This window comes from Eriocheir sinensis, chromosome 10 (assembly GCF_024679095.1).
Source record: "Eriocheir sinensis breed Jianghai 21 chromosome 10, ASM2467909v1, whole genome shotgun sequence".
Taxonomy (NCBI): Eukaryota; Metazoa; Arthropoda; class Malacostraca; order Decapoda; family Varunidae; genus Eriocheir; species Eriocheir sinensis.
This window is the reverse complement of record NC_066518.1, coordinates 11,916,278-11,937,288: the sequence shown is the minus strand read 5'-3', so window position 1 is coordinate 11,937,288 and position 21,011 is coordinate 11,916,278. Positions and strand designations below refer to the sequence as shown.

The following is a 21,011-nucleotide window of genomic DNA, read 5'->3' as shown; positions in this document are numbered from 1 at the left end:
CTTCTGTAAGTTGTTTGAAAGCAAGACAAAAAAAAAAAAAAGAGACAGAAGAAAGAAACTGCCACATGTCTGTCAAATGGAAGACCGATATGCTAGTTCCGTTTTGGTTGACGTATACACACACACACACACACACACACACACCTGTAGCGTCTAAAATTTCCAGGGCATACACCTTCCGAGAAATGCCTTGTTAATCATTCATTCTTCCAAATACTGCGGTCATTCCATAGTTAAGCGAGAGAGAGAGAGAGAGAGAGAGTCAGTCAGTCAGTCAGTCATTTAAGTAACCGGAGAGGGAGGGAGTAGGCTATTGGAAGGAAGGGGGACAACTCCTCCTCCACAACACTCCCCGACAGCTGGGTCTATGGCAAGGCTCGGCTCCCTCGTTGCCCTTCGCTACATTGATCGTAAACACAAGGTTCCCCAGCGCCGTCAGCACCTTCGTCACTCCTCGGTGTATCTTATTAATAGTTTGTTTTATATAAGACATTTTGTTCGCTGGTTTACTTTATATTTCAACGTAAAGAAACCAAGGGGCTGTTAATTAAGGGTTATAGACAATACGAAACAAGAACAATAGAAGATCGAAGTGTTTCAGTCTTTTGTTTTGTTATTACCCGCCTCCGAGAATGTCGATAATGCTTTCGTCGTTGTCCGTCTGTCTGTTTGTCTGTTTGCCTAAGATTTTAAGGTTAGCCTATAATTTGAGCAACGGAGTTATAACACTTTTTGCCAGATCTGTTTCTCCCATATACTAGATTAAAATTAAGCCCCCAACACTAACTTTGACGATATACAAGTCTCTCTCTCTCTCTCTCTCTCTCTCTCTCTCTCTCTCTCTCCGCAGTTGTCGATTAAATTTGAGAGTAAACGTTTCATTCAGTCCATCAATCAATCAATCAGTCAATCATCTCTCTCTCTCTCTCTCTCTCTCTCTCTCTCTCTCTCTCTCTCTCTCTCTCTCTCTCTCTCTCATTCATGGTTTGCCTTACATCATCCAGTACAAGGACTCATCCCTGACAGGCGTCTGATCGATGTTCTTTTGTTCGATAAGTTGAATGTGAGAGCTTAACAAGAAAGTTCTGAGCCGATGACATTTCGTATTGCGTTCCCATTTTATTTTCTATCGATGGAGCAAACAGCAAAAATGTGTCATGCGGATATTTGAGGTGTGTACGTAGGTAACTATGTGTGTGGAGGGATGAGAAAGAGGCCTGTGTGTGTATTTTGAACTACTATTTCCGAAGCGCTGTGTAAGGTTGGGATTGGTTGTGATGGGTTTGTCTGATGTGGTGGGGAGGTCATTGTGAGGGTACTGGGTGTGGAGGGAGGGAGGGCTTTGTGGATATAAATTTATGTGATGAGGTATTGGAAAGTTTGTTGGGTTATGTAATGTCGTAGGGAGAGGTCCTTGTGGGTGATATAGGTGCGTGTGTGTGTGTGTGTGTGAGGTTCCCTTGGGTGTGATGTAGCTAGAGTTGTCTTTTATTCTGTTTATTTATCTATTTATTTTACTTTGTTTGTTTCTTTTCTTTCTTTCATTCTTTCTCTCATTCTTCCATCCATCCATCCATCCGTCCATCCATCCAGTCATTCATCCATTTATTCAATCATTCATTCATTCATTCGTTATTTATTTGCTTGTTTGTTTTTTTATTTATTTATACATTTATTTTTTCACTTATTTATTTATATTGTTTTTCTTTTTGTGTGTGTTTGCATAATCTTGAAGGCTGCTGGTCTGGACGAGAGAGGTGTGGACGCTGGTGAATCATTCCATATTAAATAACTAATTTCGATCACTCAGAAAGATAATTATGTCGCACGGTTGCGTTACGTGACTGAAAAAAGACTGACTCGTATTATTTTTTTCTGTAGCCCGTTTTGCATGTTTAAAGGAGGCATTACTTGACGCTATGTACTGCACGACATCTGCCACGTGGAGGACTCTTTCATAACTCCAATTCGTGACTTTCAAGCGAGACGATTCAGGGTCGTTGTCAACACCCGTAGGCAAGGTTTACAAGTCGTCATGGAGACAGGTCAATGGACGGCAGTACATCTCTGTGCTGACGTCATACAGAGAACGCGTCATCATTGGCCAGTGAGCTCGTCTCGATTGTGGGGGATGGAGGGTGGGAGGGGGTCAAATTAGATAGGCGTAAGCGCGTGGTGGTGCCGTAGGTTTCGGAGTCTCGATCAGTCACGAATCAATGAGCCTCGACCACGTGGGTGTACAGCTTCAACTGTCTCCCCTCATACTAGGAAGAACGTTCATAAAGATTTTTCTTTTTTCCTAAGGAGCAGGTGTTAAAGAACTGGGAATGCTCAATGGCGATTGTATGTTTTCTGATCCTTGAGATTTATGACACGTTGTGATCGATATTTCCTACGGCGGAAGCAATTTTTTATAAAGTTGCTTCAGTTTCAAAATATATTCTTATTGCAATAAAATGCACGCTTACTACAGCCTGAATTTCTGGCCATTGATTAAAGTTTCGTTTTTCCTATAGTTGGGGTTGTGTCACTAACATTTTGAGATATTGGGTAAAGTATTTCAGTCTGGCCAAAGTTTTAGTGAGGAAGCGAGTATTGAGGAGCGTCACAATCCAAGTAAAGACAGCGTATTGAATAATAAAGGCGAGCCTCAACAAACAGCCATTCGAGGGATTGGTCTGGCCAGTGTTATATAATTTCACATAGCATGGATACTTGTTCTGCGTTGTTGATACCTGTGAGGGATAAGAAAATGGGTTCTCAAGTAACTGGAGACTACGCAGTAACTTAGAGACAAATTAATGTTTTCGCAATAAGTGACTTCGAACTTACTCGGTATCGCTAAAGTGGCCTTGTGTCAAGCCAACAATTGTTCCTTGAGACTAAATCGAAGTGTGACTATTATCGGCTTGGTCTGCGAACACCTACCTCAACTAATCTATTTCTTACGATACTGTAACCTGACCTCTCTTTTACCACTCTTCTGTACTTCTTTAAAGGAGCAGTGTTTAGAGTTTTTTTTTGCTTTTATTTTTTTTTTGTTTTTCCTTGAGCTGCTTTCTTTGCTGTAAAAAAAATAAGGGTGAGACAGACAAAACTCTCTCTCTCTCTCTCTCTCTCTCTCTCTCTCTCTCTCTCTCTCTCTCTCTCTCTCTCTCTCTCTCTCTCTCTCTCTCTCTCTCTCTCTCTCTCTCTCTCTCTCTCTCTCTCACACACACACACACACACGGAGATGGGGTTAACCTGTTTTTCCTTCATGAGTCTGTACCCTAATGGCACCGGGGATGGGCCTTAAGTACCAATCAAGCTATCCGTTGCCTGCGCCCCCTGGCTGGCCTTGGCTCCACTGATCGCTGCCTCTCGCTACATCTCTCGCCTGGTCCCGCTCACGTAACCTCATCAGCTATGTACTCACAACAGTCTAACCCCTCTTGTCAGGATCGATGTATTGAGTGGGTATCGAGTGAACAATCACCTTCAGGCTGGCTATGATGAGAGTAAATACAGTAGATTAGACCCAGTAACATTATTTTTTTTAACATTTCATAACTGTTTGTCCAAGGACGTATGACCAAAAGGGAGGCGGCAACATGCCGTTATAAGGATTACATGGGAATTTAGGATCCATTGACACACGTAATGGCCGTGTGTGTAATTTGCCATGGTCTGATCACCCTCTGAACTCGCGTTCCCCAGCCAGTACCCTCTCCTAATAAGCTTTGGAGCCTTGTGACGGATCTTTGGGAACGGCTGGAACCTTACACCCACATATTCCTCCGTGGCGCAGTGGAAAGTTTTAGCTACGAATCCCTGGGCTCGGGTTCGAATCCTGTCCCAGGCAGTCGGCGTGCAGCTCACCCAACTCTTCATCAGTTCGGGCTGGTTGATAAATGGGTATTTGGGGGAACCTGGGGAAAGTAAACCTGGTAACCCAGATGCCACATTGGCCCTGTCCCGGGGTAATGGCTTCTAATCCACCACAGATTCAAGTGCCAGTGGCTCGGAGATGAGCATCGCGGCCACGCGCAGCTATAGCCCCCCAACTTTACCTTATAATGCTAGATGGCAGCGTCACAACTCACGAGTCACGATCTAAGTTTTGTCAATAGATTTCAATAATAATAAAGAGGATCACCTTTTCCCTGCCTTGGACAGATGTCTTGAAACCTGTGAATTTTGGTTAGATGGATGAGGCAAAGGTTCAGGACAGAGGATCACAAGCATAGTTTTATTATTTTTTTATTTATCTCGGTAGATAAAAACATAAAACTCTTTCGAGGTAACAAATTGCTCATTGATGCGAGTCGATGATTGTGAGTGTTGAATCACTGTGTGCCGTCGTTAGAAGTCCTTGAACGGTATCAACGCTATAAAAATCACAGGTCAAAGGGGAAAAAGAGGTTATGTACCCCAGAGCAAGGGACGGGGCATTCGGAGGGGGGAGGCGGCCCTTCACAGCCAGGGAGCCACAGGCCAGTGCGGCAGCCGCCATCACGTGGAGGCCAGAGAGGTTGGGATGGAGACAATGTGGCAGTTTCCGTCCCTGTCTCCCACGGTGACCATAACGATGGCATCGACGAAGCAGGCGGCGATCCTGGCCAGGGGGCGCCGCGAGAGGGAGAGGCAGAGCGAGGGCATGCACGTCTCCAGCACCTCCCATTTCAGGCCGGCCTCGCGCCCCCACCAGCCCTCCAGGATTTTGTACACCAGCAAGTAACCTGAGGATAAATTTCGAGCATAAGTACTTTCTACAAATGTCCAGGACGGCCTTCCTTTAACCCTATCCTTAGTTTAATTCAAAGGGTAATCCAGTGATGATTGATATTTTTTTTCGGTGTATGTGTATGTTTGTGTTGCATCTGAATTTCGATTGATCAGTGAGCGAGTCACTGTCTAATACTTGAAGTACAAGGAGCAGAGGGTGTCAAGTACCCTGCCTGGTGCCGCAGAAGACAAGGCCGCGCTGGTAGTACACGACGGTCACCTCGAGCAGCACGGCGGCCCCGAGCCTCACCTTGGCCAGCGTCACCACGCAACTGCTGCCGGACTGTTGAGGATTACAGCCGATTACAGCGATTTACAGTGTGACGCCTAAGTACGAGTTTAGTACTTATTCTACTTCATGGATGTAGCCGCACCTAATACAAGTTCGTAAAAACAATCAAATAAGTATAAAAAATGCAGAGCCAAAGTAAATTCAAGAATGTATTTATCATAAAGATAATGCAATAATTGTTGTAAAATACTTGAACAGTCAAAGAAGAGATATACGAGTATAACACTAATGTGAACCATGGCAGATAAACAGAAATATGACTGATGCTCAAACAGACTTATACAGCGTAACAGTTCCTCACTTCAAAACACTTCTGAAGCCCTCTGGAAGCAGAGTCACCGGGCCGTCCTCCCGGTTGGACCACACTGTGGGGACTCGTGTTGCCCACGGCGTTCGCCCCTCGTTGGACCCAACTGGTGAGGACGCTCTCCCCCACCAGCCAGTAGTCCCGGTCACGGTCCATGTGCCAGTAGGCTGTGAGAACAAGGCAGTGTTCACTTTACAGAAATATAAAGTCTAAATGAAATAGGGAGCATGGACGAGAAGCATGAGGGAAAAAAAATATAATAAAACATGACTGACAGCAGGTTACTAAAGGTCACTCTTCACCTCGGCATTAATACCTACAGAGGAGTGTCCGCGAGGTGATGGTGGATGTAAGCACGAGGCCGCGGGAGAGCAGCGTCGGGTTCGGGTATCGCAGGTCCTTGTAGAGGGGAGACTCGGCCACCAGGGCTCCGCTGAGCGTGTACGCGTGGATGTGACCGCTGGGCATCATCGTGGTCACCTTTGACAAAGATTACAGGCACCTGAGATGTAGATGTCGGACAGTATGCAAGGGAAGGACAAGAAAGTGATAGATGAATGATAACAATAAATTGAAAATGAAAGGATTAACTCACTGCAGTCTTTTTCCAACATTTTCAAATAACAAGAATTTACTGATTTATTTATTTACTTGTATATTCATTAATCTATATCCATGAACTATTCATCTCTGTATTTATTTATATATCTTTTAATTTGTTTAGCCTCATGCTGGAAATAGTAATCTTATTTTACTGATGGTCAACGTGGGTCATGCGAGAACTGAGAATTGAGGCAGCACTTACAAAACCGTTCCACAGGTCCCAGCAGACTGGCGGCGAGGTCGTCCGGATGCGACACTGCAAGGCAAGCTCGAGGCCCGACAGTAGGGTGGCGCGGTACACGGAGAGGTGGTAGTCCTCCTCCAGCTGGGACACCACCAGCGTTTGTCCGTCACAGCTGGCCACCAAGGTCTGGCATTAATATCACCACACCTCTCATAAAACAGGGGCGTGTGTGTGTGTGTGTGTGTGTGTGTGTGTGTGTGTGTGTGTGTGTGTGTGTGTGTGTGTGCTCATATAATCATGTTGGTGAGGGCATAGATGCAAGAAAGAAGCTCACATCATGCACAACTGTCACGCTGGGGAAGCAATTGAAAGACTGACACATTCAGAAAATTGAGAGTTCCGGGAATGTTGATTACACGGTGGCACAATGTACGGAGATACGTGTAACTTATATGCATGCCTTTATTTTCACTCTTGTTGAAGTGCATCTTTTTAAATGCTTATCCTTGAGACTATATTCTAGGAGTTGTACAGGAAAGTTATACTAATCAGACAAGATAACGGTTCCATAAATATAGAGACCTCACCAAAGCCTGGAGTCCACCGCGAGGGTCGGGCTAACGGTGATGGGGACGAGGGCGCGTGACTGGGGCTGCACGAGTAACCCAAGCAGCTCCTTGTTGACACTGACGCACAGCACGGAGGGTCTCCCGCCGCCCTCCAGTACACACACCTGTGAGAACTTGTGTTACTTGAAAAGGAGCAATTAGCAAGGTATGAGAACAAGTAGCGGCATCATGAAAGCTAGGACATGCTTTACAGAAAGCATAAAATCCTATACGCTATGCTAGTAATAGAGTACACGCCTTCGCTTTTATATTGTGTTCTGCCTCCCATCATCATCAGAACTAGACACACCTTGTTGACTTTACCGTGGACTAGATATTGGCAGGTGACGCGTCCCGAGCCCAACACCAGGCTCAGCGTGCACGACTGCTGCTCCTCCTCGTTGCGCGTCACCACCACCACGAACTTCTCTGAGGGGACGAGAAGGCATATAAGTAACCTGATGTAGGATGCAGGAGAAGAGTCGTGTGTTGCTGACAAGAAATTACGACCCATCTGGGGAAATGGCAAATCTATGAGCATCCCTCAAACCTCGGTGTGTCCTGAGGCCACTCACCCGCGGCGGCGAGGTGAATGACCTGGCTCAGCTGTGACACCACGCAGCAGTCCTCGGCCCGTGACGTCACTTGAGTCTGAATCAACATGCGACCGACATCGAGCCAGTTTGGCTCCTCCTCGTTTCTTCTCCAAGAGTCTTTTCCTGAAAAATTTATATATATATATATATATATATATATATATATATATATATATATATATATATATATATATATATATATATATATATATATATATATATATATATATATATATATATATATATATATATATATATATATATATATACATATATATGTATATATATATATATATATATATATATATATAAAACTATTGGAGATGACTGACTACTTCGTTGATCAGTGAATGTTTAATTAAAAAAATGTTGCAGGTCATGATTTATACTTCCGCAATGCAGCGTGATTAAGGCCTTAATAACAGTAGTAGCGGCCCAGATAATAATAATATATTCCATCACAAGCAAAAACAATCCCTTCAGGACACATTTTTTTCGAAGAGGTAACTATCCATATTTTCTCTTAACCATGAAAATAACAAAGTCGTGTCCCTGCAAGCCTCGACCGGCTGGGCGCCTCACCTGTTGGGCCGCCGCGCGCCGTGCAATGCTCGTGGATGAGCTCCTCCAGCAGGCGCGGCGGCAGGCCCTGGCACCGCCGGCGGCATAGTCTGGGGAACAGGCAGACTGTGTTAGGGAACCACTCTATCCAAGGCAGTGAAGTGCTGAAAGGCTGCTATTAGGTTTGATTATAACATCCTTTAGAAGAAAAAAAGATTAATAACACACACACACACACACACACACACACACACACACACACACACATACATACATACATACATACATACATATATATATATATATATATATATATATATATATATATATATATATATATATATATATGAGGACATAATATCAATTTCGAGCAAGCTTTGAACTTTTTTAATTTCTTCTAGTGTGAACGGGGAGGGGCCGCGGCCATTGGCTGGTCTTCGTGACGTCACGTGTAAACAAACATGTCAGTGTGTGGGTCCTCGGCGCGGACAAAATAGAAACATTCAAGTCTCTGTCTGAATATGAAGTGTTGTATAACTGCTTGGGCACTAGGAGAAGCGTTAGGGGCCCACTGAAGAGCAGCACTGGGTGAGTACCGCCGACAGTAGACCATAGTGGCCGGACGGCAGACAGGAGACGAGGCACACTGAGACAGTTAACCATACATAAGCCATGCCACGTCTGTTAAGGTGAAACACTCATGCTACACTGTTTGCATGTCACGTTGGGTAGACAATCTGGCTTTAAATGTTATAGTATACTGGACGTGGTGTGGTGTTCCTTGTCAGATGTGCATTATAATCAACGAATGTCTCCACATCGAAGACACTGAACGGATTGCAGGCTGCTTGCACGGCACTACCCGGGTGTGTACTGTATAGTGGCTGGGGGCACAGCAGGACATTGTTTTCATTGGGGATACCATTGGAGTGTTGTGTGCATCGCTACATCATTCAATATGTACGTAAACAGGAATAGGTGTTACGGCGGGGAAATTACAGCAGGGTGCCATAATAATGATGACTCGTTTTCTTTGTCGCGCGTTTTATTAGAAAACTCAAGTAATCGAATTTTTGACTGGTCCTCTCCATGACCATGGCCAATTGCTTCACTCAAAGTAGAATTCCTTCAGACGTGGCTGTGTATTATATAAAAAAAGGTGTATGGATCATGTGAGGGAGAAAGAGGGGATATAGTATCGTGGGTTTATGTAATATTCACCTTCTCACTAGATGTCTCCACTGGCGACATACACAAGAGGCCGTGAGCAGCTCCCTGAGCGGGAGGTTAACCAATATATGTTCCCATATTTCATTGGGGAATACTATTTCCATTTCCAACGCCTCCCGAAGATACCGCTGGGTGATCACGCACACGCTCACATGTCTGCACGCCTTGGCACAGCGCGTAGACGACCACAGGGAAATACGGAACTGGCGGAGGGAAGGGCCAGGCAGTCACTGGGGCGGAGAGACTGCCTGTGTCGGGGCGGCGTATTCAAACTGTTTTCCTAAGGATTCGAGTAGCTGTAGGACAAGGATTCTCCCAGATCTTGGATTCTCCAGACTCCTTGGTGTAAAACGAGGCATTTCCCCGCCGGCCTGGTACAGTAACTGTGAATGGGCGCATCTGTGGATGGAAAAGAGTTGAGTGTGCGTGAACGGGAGTACCAAGAGGAAGGAGGCACAGAACCAGCTCTTCATAGGACACTCTTCAAGGCAGCCAGGGACTCACACTTCCCCTGGTGATCCCATTTAATAACACCATTTAGCTACAGTAGTCCTAGCAAGGGCAGGATGTATAGGCTGGACGGTGAGACATATGACACCCCTGAGGCATCCCCGGATGTATTTTTAACCCTGCAGTAGGGGTACGTAGTACTCCTCTGGGTTGAGCCGAGGATGAAAATAACGTCAAATATATTAATGATTTGTCATGCGGCGAAGTTCCTTGAGGTGTTAGCGGGGTGTTTACTGTTATTAAGGACGGTTGTCTCTTCTTGTGACTTCTCATTAGTTATGGCAATATTTTACCATTTGTTTACTCATTCATCAGCGTCCCTCTCCCCCCCTCCCCCACCTCACTTGCAAACTGTCACTGAAAGTCACTCATTGCTCCCTCTCATTCCCACCTATAAGTTAAGGTCAACCCGGAAAGACTACCGTAGGGGTCAAAGTATATATATATATATATATATATATATATATATATATATATATATATATATATATATATATATAGACCAAGTCAAGTCATACGCAGCTTTCTGGGTGGAGACACGGCAGAGGCGTGGCTTATGCGTGACGTTGCTTGGAGCCAAACTATAGAATGTAGAAACAGGGAATTAGAGAAAACGAAGAAAGGCGGACTAATTTAAATCAATCGCTTAAACATGACCCCTCTCACACCCCACACCGCCGTTTGTAGGCGTTGGAATTACAGTCACGCATAGCACAATAAAAAAGGCATGTTTTTTCGTCAGTGGCTTGCCTGAATGCGCGGTGAAAGAAGGCGAGAATGCACATCCAAAGTGCTCACACGGCCGCAACTTTAGTCACCCGTGAACTGGCTTCAAGTGACGTCATCCCTCTGCTCCGCCCCAAACCGCCCCCTGCGCGTGCTGGTCGCAGTTTTGAAGGCAGAGTGACTTGAATTGGTATAATATAGACTTGGGTAGGGGTGAGGCGAAGGAAGGAGTTTGTGACCTTCCACGAATGATTCCGGATACGGGATGGCCCACCATCCTCGCCAAACTTTCGCTCAGCACCTTGCATTCGTGATACGAGCTCCGCGCTGACCACCTGCCGCTCCCCTCTGCATTTACTATGAGGCTTTTTTGTGTGGAAAATATGTAGAAAAATACGGAAACAAACAAAGCCAGTATCTAAGCATTTGTAAAAGCACCACAGCACAAAATACACATGGGTAGGGAACGTAACGGGACTAGAACAAAACAATAAAAAATAAAAATAAGTAAAGAAAGAAAAATAATGAAGGACAGAATGGTTGATTGATACGAGTTTTCCTAGACGACGCCATATTTATCTCTTTAAAAACTACAAAATGCTAATCTTATTCATCAACTCTGAGAAACATAATTGTGGTGCACGGAATACTAACAGGTGAGACGACACTCCCTATGGAGCTTGGATGGCGAGAGGGGGCTTCCTCACCCACCCCTCAGAACGCATGGGATTGGCTTTGGGTGGGTGCGGCTTGGCCAATGTGAAGGCCTAAAGCGGCTCGCACACACTCCCGGTCCCGGTCCCGATCGTCCCCGATCACTCCCGATCAGCCAAGCGGGACCTGACCACTGGCAAAATGGGCAATATTCCCAGGCCCGCCGGTGTACAGCAGGCAGACCGGCGGCTTACTGCCAATAAAGCGGCGACCATATACGATTTTCGATTTCTCCGACCGGCGACTGCAGCAGGTCAGCCCGCGGGCAGACCAGCGGCACGTCGACGATCAAACACGTTCGTTGCCACACCCTGTGGGATGGGTGTTTATAATAAACGCCCCTCCAGGTGTTTTTGATCATTCATGTGTCTGACCTCGCCGTGGCTTTCCTCAGCTCTCGTGAACGTGAGATTGAACTCCTTACATTTGACGTGGATAGTGACCAAATTTGTTGATGCTTGCTTACCTGTTAGAAAATAGACGATTGAAAAGAAAAAAGAAGAGACGTGGGGCAACGTGGGTGAGATCATGGATGCAGATAAGAAAAAACTAATGTGCATGGACAAGGACATGTTCCAGGAGGAACTGAAATGACTCGCACCAGGTGTTGTTTTCGGCCGCCTAATCGCATGCTACTCCTCTCTAATTTCTAGGTCAACCACAGGTGTTAACTCGCGGTCTACCGCCGGTCTGCCGCTGGTTGTCGGCAGTTGACCGCCGGTGTACCGCCGGTCAGCCGCCGGTATTTTTCGATACCGCCGATCGACCGGGAGCCTCCCCGATATTTTTGAAAATTTTGAAGTTGATCGGCTGTGGTCGCCTGCGTCCACGGCCATCAGGGTTGACCGGCGGTGCACCTGCGTTTTGCCGTCGACCATCCCCGATCTTACCGCCGGTCAACCGCCGACTGGCTTATCGGGAGTTATCGGGAACGATCGGGACCGAGACCAGGAATATGTGCGAGCCGCTTGCGAGCCGCTCAAAGCGGCTCGCACACATTCCCGGTCTCGGTCCCGATCGTCCCCGATCACTCCCGACAAGCAAGTCGGCCGTTGACCGGCGGAAAGATCGGGGATTGTCGGCGACAAACCGCCGGTGCACCGCCGGCCAACCCTGATGACTGGGGACGCAGCCGACCACAGCCAGTCAACTTCAAAATTTTTTAAAATTTCGGGGAGGCTCCCGGTCGACCGGTGGTATCGAAAAATACCGGCGGTCAACTGCCGACAACCAGCGGCAGACCGGCGGTAGACCGCGAGTTAAAACCTGTGTTTGACCTAGAGATTAGGGAGGAGTGGCATGCGATTAGGCGGCCGAACCCCATTTAAACAACACCTGGTGCGACTCATTTTTGTACCTCCTGGAACATGTTCCTATCTATGCATATTAGGTTTTTCTTCTCTGCATTTATGTTCTCACCGACGTTGCCCCACGTCTCTTCTTTATTCTTTTCAATCGTCTATTTTCCAGCAGTTAAACGAGCATCGACAAAATTTGGTCACTATCCATGTCAAATGTAAGAAGTTCAATCTCACGTTCACGAGGGCTGAGGAAAGCCATGGCGAGGTCAGACACATGAATGATCAAGAACACCTGGAAGGGCGTTTATTATACCCCTGCTACTTAATTTCTATCCCCGCTGGTATTGTGGCTTCCTTGGTCATCTTTGTTACTCTCTCTCTCTCTCTCTCTCTCTCTCTCTCTCTCTCTCTCTCTCTCTCTCTCTCTCTCTCTCTCTCTCTCTCTCTCTCTCTCTCTCTCTCTCTCTCTCTCTCTCTCTCTCTCTCTCTCTCTATATATATATATATATATATATATATAAACACGCACACACACTCACACCACCCCGTGGCGCAACTGGTTAGAGCGCTGCGCTGCCAATCTTCACGATCTGACAGGGCGGCGGTTCGAGCCCGCTCAAGCCGGATTCTTTCCGTTGACCACATAATACATGATCAATGAAAGCCCTCCCATCTATCCACAACTGCCATGCTGTCAGTAAACCAATCAGCAGCACGGGGCTGTCAGGCTCCAGGCGGCTCCTCCTAAAACGGGGGGGACTCTCGCCAGTTAAGGTCGGGATGAGTATAGATGAACTATCCTTATGTAGAAAAAAAAGAAAGGATATAGTTTGCCTACCGTCATAGGACAAAATCTGCTGCTTACCATGACTTAAGATTCGCTGCACCCTAGGAAGCTTATAGGCCCACACGATCATCATGACCCCCGATGTCACTCACTTATCTGGGGTCATAGGGCCAGGGAGCTAAGGTTATCAAAGAGACAACGACATGTGTAGTTAAAACTTTTGCTCCTACCTCTAGGCGACTTCAGGCGTCTTCTATTTGTGCACACTGAGTCGTTGACAGATGCGCTCCATTAACAAAACAAACAGACTGGTGTTGGGTGCACGTTGCTCCTTCCCACGTATACTCCAAAACGACAGTTGTCAGATCAGTATATATGTACTTTTGAGGGACAGAATCAAGTATGAGCAATGCAAAACAATTATTACAGTTATCTACGAAATGAAACTGGCTATTGTGTCGACGCTCGCCTTCCTTTCCCTACTGAAACTAACGTTCCCAAAAAATGAAAACTTTAATATAGTACTAATTTGCTTTTCAGTTGTTTAGGGAACTATTGTATAAGGACAAAGTATCATTCCGGCTAAGAGGGCTAGAAAAACACGAAATTGACCTCTCTTTGGCGTCTCATTGTTTTTCTTTTGTTGGGCATCGTCTAGCGGACTTTTATTTTTTTCCTGCTCTTGTTTTTTGCCTTTGAGTTGCCTTCCTTGCTGTAAAAAGAAAAAGAAGTTAAAAAAAAAAACATGGCTTTCATATACAGTTTGCTTGAGAATGCATCCACGTCCTCAGTCTCAAAAGTGATTCAAGCACCATTTCACCTTTTCATCGTAGGAGTCGCGGGAAGGTCAAGTTACTCAGGATCACGAGGAGCCGCCGTCAGGCCCAGCCACAGCCCTCGCCGGTGTTGGCCGCCGTCCAGCCCGCGGGAGGCGAAGTTGTTTGTTGTTTGTTGCGTCGTTCATTCCACGTGTGTATGTATGTATGTGTGTATGTATGTGTGTGTGTGTGTGTGTGTGTGTGTGTGTGTGTGTGTGTGTGTGTGTGTGTGTGTGTGTGTGTGTGTTTGAGAAAGAGAGCTCGAGAGGGAGAGATAGTGCATATGAATTCATTAGTAAATATTCGCAAACAGCTATACAGTAGACGCAAGGAAAAGACAAAAAAATCAAAACAAATTAACGACATACAATAAAGAGAGACTGCCAAGAACCATTCTAAAGAGATTCCGGGAAACGAGCGAGATCTTGCTCTAAGACAAGGACAAGAAAAAAGATGTAGTCATGCGTTTTTTACGGTACGTGGGGTCGGGTGGAGAATAAGTAGCCGGAACAAACGGAGTCATATTTTTAAACATTGTGGCGGGCAAGCTCACACATCTGACAAGGCTTTCGTGGGAGTTTCGGGCATTTGGAGGGGTAGTTTAATGACCCCTCTGGCAGTTAGACCCTTCTGTACCATAAACCGAAACAAACACTCATTAGAACGCGATTCATTCCCTTTTCGACCTTTGGAAATAGTTGACGTGAGAGGCGAAGGCGTCTGAGAACACCGCCCATGGAGTTACTAGCATTGCAGTCCACCAACATGAGCTCTTTTCGCCCTGTCCCTGAGTAGTGTGAGAGATATGAAAGGATGTCGCAAATGGATGACAGGATGAGATGATGAATGATAAGAGTGGATGACCTTGCCCTGAGATCGTTTAAGTGTCTGTGGTGGGAATATGATGCTGCTGGTCGTCTGGTTGGCTGTAGTTTGTCTGTCCTTTAGGTGGTGTTGAAATTGGTGGTTGTGGTGATGAGCAAGTGGGATGTAGAGCATTGGTGATGATGGTAGGGATGTGTAGCGGTGGGATATGTAGGCAGCAGTAGCGGTGATGGGGGTGTATGATAGTAAGGGAGGTAGAGATACCGTAGTTTGTGGGTTATACGTGGATCAATGTAAGGGATGGTAAGGATATTGGGTAGAGATGGTGGTGGTTGTGGTATAAGTGGGATATGCAGCATTAGTGGTGGTTGGTGGGATGCATACACTTTTATACACTAAACACTTATATAGGGGCAGTGATTAGCGTTTTTTTCACTTTTTTTTCCCTTGAGCTGCTTCCTTTACTAAAAAATATAAAAAAATAAAAGTGGTGGTGGGCAGGATGTGTAGTAGCAGTAGTAGTAGTAGTGGTGGTGGTGATATGTGGTGGATGTGGGTAAGGTGTGTGGGTTTTATGTTAGTACTGGTATATATATATATAACTGGATTAGGGTGTGTTGTGTAGGAGTATGAGAGCTTGAGGATGTGTTGGGCAGTAGAGGCACTGATCTCCCTTGCATTGAGAGAGAGAGAGAGAGAGAGACGACAACAACCTTCTTCCTGTACCAAAGAGGCCTTCAAGGTTACGTCTGTCACTCACTATCACCTTTGTTTACCTGTTGTGGTGTTTACGGTGCAGGTGGCTTATCGCTGTAGGCCATAACGGACGATTAGAAAATAATATGCAATCCCCAGTAGCCCACACGCCCCTCTCTCCCCCTTTCATTCCCTCTCCTCGGTACACTTACACAGTCCTTTAGCCCGCACTCAGACAGCCTTGAGGGTGACTGGGATAGGGATTCAGGGCTGCGTGAGAGGGCGGTTGTGATCCTCTAACAAAGGATGCATTGCCACCACCATTGAAGACAGAGTGAGACGCATAATACCGTTCGTAGTGTCGATTATCTGCCCTGATCTGATAAGTATGCCTCAAAAGCTACATATGATAACTTACAACACACCTCGACCTCTCTTTCGGCCACCTCTTTGGATTCTTTTTGGGAGCAGCGAGTAGCGGGCTTTTTTTTATAATTGTTTACTTTTTTTCTGTCCTTGAGCTGTCTCCTTTGTTGTAAAAAAAAAAAAAGCATCCCTAACTATATGGTGTTCCTACAGCTTCCGTCTCCACTTTACAAATTAACATAAAAAAAAAATTGTGATGTATATGGTTGGGAGGACGTTCCGAGTGTGTGTGCAGGGGGAAAAAAATAGCCCAACCCTCTAACCCTCACTCGTACATCTGATAATAATTCCGCAAGTCAGGTACGCACGGTCACGAAGGTTTTTGCTGGTCAGGGCGATGTAGGGTGCATGATGCGTGTGATGGACGTCGATGTTGTAGGCGGAGCGAGGATGCTAAACTGGTGGCATTGGCGGGTGTGTAAGGCGGAAGTGCTAACAGACTGGTGGCGTCGGCAGCGTGGTCAGGGAAGCTGTGCACCGTTTGGGTAAACATGGGAAGGCGGTAGTAAGGATATGTTGGGATGGCATGGTGACGGGTATTTATAAGAAGTAATTCGAAGCAACAAAAGACGTGTACACAGAGAACAAGAATGACATGGTAAGGGAAGCTGTGAATATAGGAGGGACATCAAAAGGCGGTAGTGAGAACATGTTAGGATTACGGTTATGAGCAGCAATTTAAGACAACAAAAGACGAGCAGAGGACAGCAATAACACGACCAGCAGGGGGGCAAATGAAAAACAATGAGAGGAATTATGCAACCAGGTAAGACTTGGCAGCGTAGTAGTATTGCAAGGAGCTCAGCCACGCGCGTAGGCAGAGAGGAGAAAATGCGTAGGAAGAGGCGATGGGAGGATGATGCAGCGATATGGGATGCGTCCGTTGCAAGGGGAAGGGCATGCAGCAAGGGTAGGAGCGGCCTGGGTCAATAACGTGTGGGCGGCAGCTGTATTAGGGTAGGAAAGGAGTGCCCAACCGATGACCTTTGAAATAATGAACGTCTCCTTAGGTATGTGTGTGTACTACTCTCATATTTAGCTTGGCACTACTACCCGTCTCCTAACCTGCTTCCCAGCCTATAAATATCTGACGTGTTGACTCACGCATACCCAACAACGTAGAATGAAGCTACTTTAAACGAGCCGCGAAGAAGGGAAGAGCATGTGATGAGATTTACTGTTTTGTCGCGAAAAGTTCATTTTGTCGTAGGTCTCAGGTGAGGCCTTGGGTGTGGCCGTGGGTGTGGCGTGTGTCTGGTTGGCTTCTTATGATGTGTTTTCTCTGTCCAGTACATGTCCAGTGTTAGTGTACGTGTCCAGTGTCCTACGGGTGTCATTGTGCTTGTGTGTACTAGTCTTATCTGTTTCTGTCCATCTTGTGTTGTCTCTAGGTCTTTATCTGTTCTTTTCTATTTTTTTTTATGTATAGATGATCTACTACTACAGCTAACTATCCAGGACACACACACACACACACCTCGAGCCACTCACTCTTATCACCGTGACAAAAGGCTCAGTTTTTGCTTATCTACATGTTTGTGTGCAGGGCAAGGAAAATAATAAACACACACAAAAAAACACTTGTTTGTCTAGTTTCTACTCTTAAGTGACTGCGATAGCCCTAGGCCACATCATAACACTCAAGACTCAGTTCTAATTCTGATAACCTTTACTCCCTCTTTTGTGTGCTTGGGATAATGAGAGCAATCTGGCAGGTGCAAAACTAGTGATTCAACACGAAAGTCTGAAAATACTGAGCTGATGGAGTTGACTGAGGAGGTAGGAACGACGCTTACAGACTCCTTACGTTCTCATGATCTTACGAATGGTTACAAGATCAATCGTGAAAGTGGAAAATAAGTTAGTTGAATGATTTAACACGAAAGTTCGAAAATACTGACCTAATGGAGTTGATTGAGGAGGTAGGAATGACGCTTGCAAACTCCTTATGTTCACATGGTCTTACGAATGGTTACAAGATCAATCGTGAAAGTGGAAAAAAAGTTTGTTGAATGATTTAACACGAAAGTTCGAAAATACTGACCTAATAGAGTTGATTGAGGTGAAAGGAGTGACGAAATGAAGTAAACAGCCGAGACCATCAAGCCAACAAACCTATATTCCTAGATTTCAAGGAGACGTCATTTGCGTCTCGAACGCTTGACCAGCAAGACTAGAATCACAACTTAGGCTTTTGCGCAATTACGAGAGAGAGAGAGAGAGAGAGAGAGAGAGAGAGAGAGAGAGAGAGAGACGCCATGAGGTTCAAGGTAAACAACTGACAGTTACTTATTGCGTCATGAGTGTGATGCGCAGTGAGCAAGAAAGTGTGTGTGTGAGAGAGAGAGAGAGAGAGAGAGAGAGAGAGAGAGAGTGTGACGAGTTGGGATTAGGGGGGATATGTTTACAAGATACACAAATAAGGCGCATCTGGGAGCACGAGCGGAACCATGTGCTTGTAGGAATCACATCTTCCTCCTCTTAAGCCCCTCCCTACACATGCCCTCACACGCAGCTGATAGTTTACACACGGGATTCTTAACCACACACTCCCGTCTCCTCCTAAAGCTATACACAATCTTCCTATCATTATTCACACTCCTATAGCAATATATACACGCTCTTCTCCTCTGAATATACACACTCTCCTATAAATACTATATACACTCTTCTCCTATAACTATTCACTCTTCTCCACATACAACTATACGCACTTCTATATCTATACACACTTTTGATTCTCGCTATACCCCAAGGCCTCATCATGCTTACTATAGGGGGACAAATTCCTGCTGGCTGGTGGCGCATTTCCAACCGTAGTATCTCCTGTCAACCAATGGAAGTGAAGGCCATAGCCTCCCCCTCACCCCCAAACGTGGCATAAGAGCTGCCAGCCAAGGATGAGGGACAAATGCTGAAAGGTGTGTGTGTATGACTAGGCTCAAATATACACCACTGCGTCACACTTTTGCAAGCTCGTGTGTGTGTGTGTGTGTGTGTGTTGAAGCGGCGTACACCATTATTGCACACGACGCGGAACTGCTTGCCTTTTACTTTTCTTTCTGTTGGATTGCCGTGACGGCACCTTCACTCTCGTTGAGCAGCGTGGCATAACACACTTCTGATCAGAGGTTTTTTCTTCCTGATAAGATTCCCCTATTCATTTGTATGGGTGAATAGCCCGCAGGTGTTTACGTGTATGGCCTGAATGTTATGTAGCCTACACCTGGGTCATGTTGAAAGGGGACACATCCACCACTCTTCCCTCACCCATAAAAAGCAAACGGCCTAGATAATATAATATTTGTTGGACGTAAACAAAAAAAACAACTTAAGAATGTTTACGTTTAGTTAAAAAATGCAATAAGGTATATTGTTAGTCAAGGAAAATATGATAGAGCCTAAGTGGATTGTTAGGTAGGGAAAACAAAACAAAACAAAGGCAATTCAGTGTACACCTTCCCTTACATAACCCTATTGACGGCACCGGCACCGCCCCGCCCCTTGCTGGTCACTGCCCGTCTGCTCGGCTCGCGGCTTCCCGACGGGTTACGCAACACATTTTCGGCGGGAAGGAACGGTATTGCGTAACTGAGAACGTACTGACGCTTCATGTTTGTTTTGTTTTGTTTTCCTTCCACTCGAAAGCCAGCCATTTCGTTTCTTCACGCATCAAAAAGTGAAAAAAAAAGGTAAAAGTAAAAGAATAAAAGTTGTTTTTACTTAGTATCAGGAAATGGAACTTCAGATAAACAGAAGCAAGTTAATAAGGCGAGGAAGTTTTCATTCGTTTACTATTTTCAGTCATACACTTAAGAAACATGATAGCTACAAACGTTGCCTGTCTGGCCCACGTCTGCCTGAACATTGCCGCAAATGCTACAGCTACCTCACAAGCACACACCTGACGCTTCCCGGTGACACACAGAGCTGCCACCCCAACCTGTTTCCCGCCCTTGCCACCCTTCATGTTCCTGGCAGCCCCATTCATAAGCGTCGTAAATCCTGTCAGTGCCGGTTGACTAATAGACGTCATCATGTATGCATCATTATTACATTGTTCTCGATCTTTGTACTAAATACTTTAAAAATATATATATATATATATATATATATATATATATATATATATATATATATATATATATATATATATATATATATATATATATATAAAGAAAACGTTATTTCAGCTACTGTCACTTGTGGATGATTAATTTTGGTACGTAATTCTTATCTGATGTTAATTTTCACGCCTTATCAAATAATGCCCAATGTGCTTTTCTTATCTAATGACGTCACTGGCAGTGCTTGGTTTGAATATATACTTAGCACATACTTTGGAGATAGAGAGATAGATATGCATACTTAGAGAGGGGAGGGGGCGTTGATATGCATAGTAAAGAGGTACTATTTTTTTTTCTTATCTATTTATCGGACGAAACATCGATATTAAGAGGATAAAGCTGCCTTTGCATTAGGAAACGCATTGCAAGTGGTAATTGTGTATAAATGCGTGAAGTTTGAGCATGGCATGCAGGATGTGAGGGAAACAGGAGAAAGGGCAGGAACGAGTGATGCCTTGTACGTAGGTTTCTCCACAAGACATCACGCCACCACCTCGGACGCCCGGCCTCCACCAATAAGCGAGCGAGATCAGGGCCGCGCCCCCTCGACCCACTCAGCTAGCACACACACCACACACAGGTGACGCTTGAAAGTGACAGTGACGTCACGCTACTTAAGGTTCCTTATCGCTCATCCGTTCTGGAAATCTGACTATCGGGATTGAATAAAATAAGTGAATGTATAATGATAAAGCAAAGGGGGTGGCGGGTCATTGCTTCCCTAACCATTATTGCGACCCAGGGGAACCTTATACCTTTTGTCTCCTTGGTTATGGCACAAAATGAGGATGGCAGAGAAGAGCTTGGGAGGATTGGGAGTGTAAGGAGGTCAACAACGGAGGGGGTGAGGGTGGAGGGGTTTGGGAGTGGGGTGGGAGAAGTGTGGTAAGTAGAGGGATTGGATGGGGTTTTAGGGTTAGGGAAGGTGTTGGAGTT

The 21,011-nt window shown here is 45.5% G+C and overlaps 2 protein-coding genes across 2 annotated transcripts in view; one reads left to right on the top strand and one right to left on the bottom strand.

Moving 5' to 3' along the window:
- Positions 1 to 4,223: 4,223 nt before the first annotated feature.
- LOC126996597 (uncharacterized) lies at positions 4,224 to 9,415 on the bottom strand. Its single transcript, XM_050857208.1, has 10 exons — positions 9,137 to 9,415; positions 7,937 to 8,025; positions 7,334 to 7,477; positions 7,069 to 7,187; positions 6,738 to 6,883; positions 6,169 to 6,322; positions 5,684 to 5,843; positions 5,358 to 5,530; positions 4,933 to 5,047; positions 4,224 to 4,718 (listed from the first exon to the last, which is right to left on the bottom strand). Exons 1-10 carry the CDS (start codon positions 9,247 to 9,249, stop codon positions 4,492 to 4,494), a joined length of 1,440 nt encoding a protein of 479 aa, XP_050713165.1. The 5' UTR covers positions 9,250 to 9,415; the 3' UTR covers positions 4,224 to 4,491.
- Positions 8,364 to 21,011, top strand: part of LOC126996596 (phosphatidate phosphatase LPIN1-like) — a 68,162-nt gene continuing 55,514 nt past the window's right edge. Inside the window, exon 1 of the transcript XR_007751283.1 lies at positions 8,364 to 8,503. The gene's annotated coding sequence lies outside the window, so the exon portion shown is untranslated. The remainder of the gene's footprint in view (positions 8,504 to 21,011) is intronic.

Coding starts and splice junctions, on each gene's coding strand:
- LOC126996597 (XM_050857208.1), bottom strand. CDS start 9,249: ATGGAAATAGTATTCCCCAATGAAATATGGGAACATATATTGGTTAAC. Junction 8,026..9,136: donor TGGAGACATCTAGTGAGAAG/GTGAATATTACA, acceptor CCTGTTCCCCAG/ACTATGCCGCCGGCGGTGCC. Junction 7,478..7,936: donor GGCGCGCGGCGGCCCAACAG/GTGAGGCGCCCA, acceptor TAAATTTTTCAG/GAAAAGACTCTTGGAGAAGA.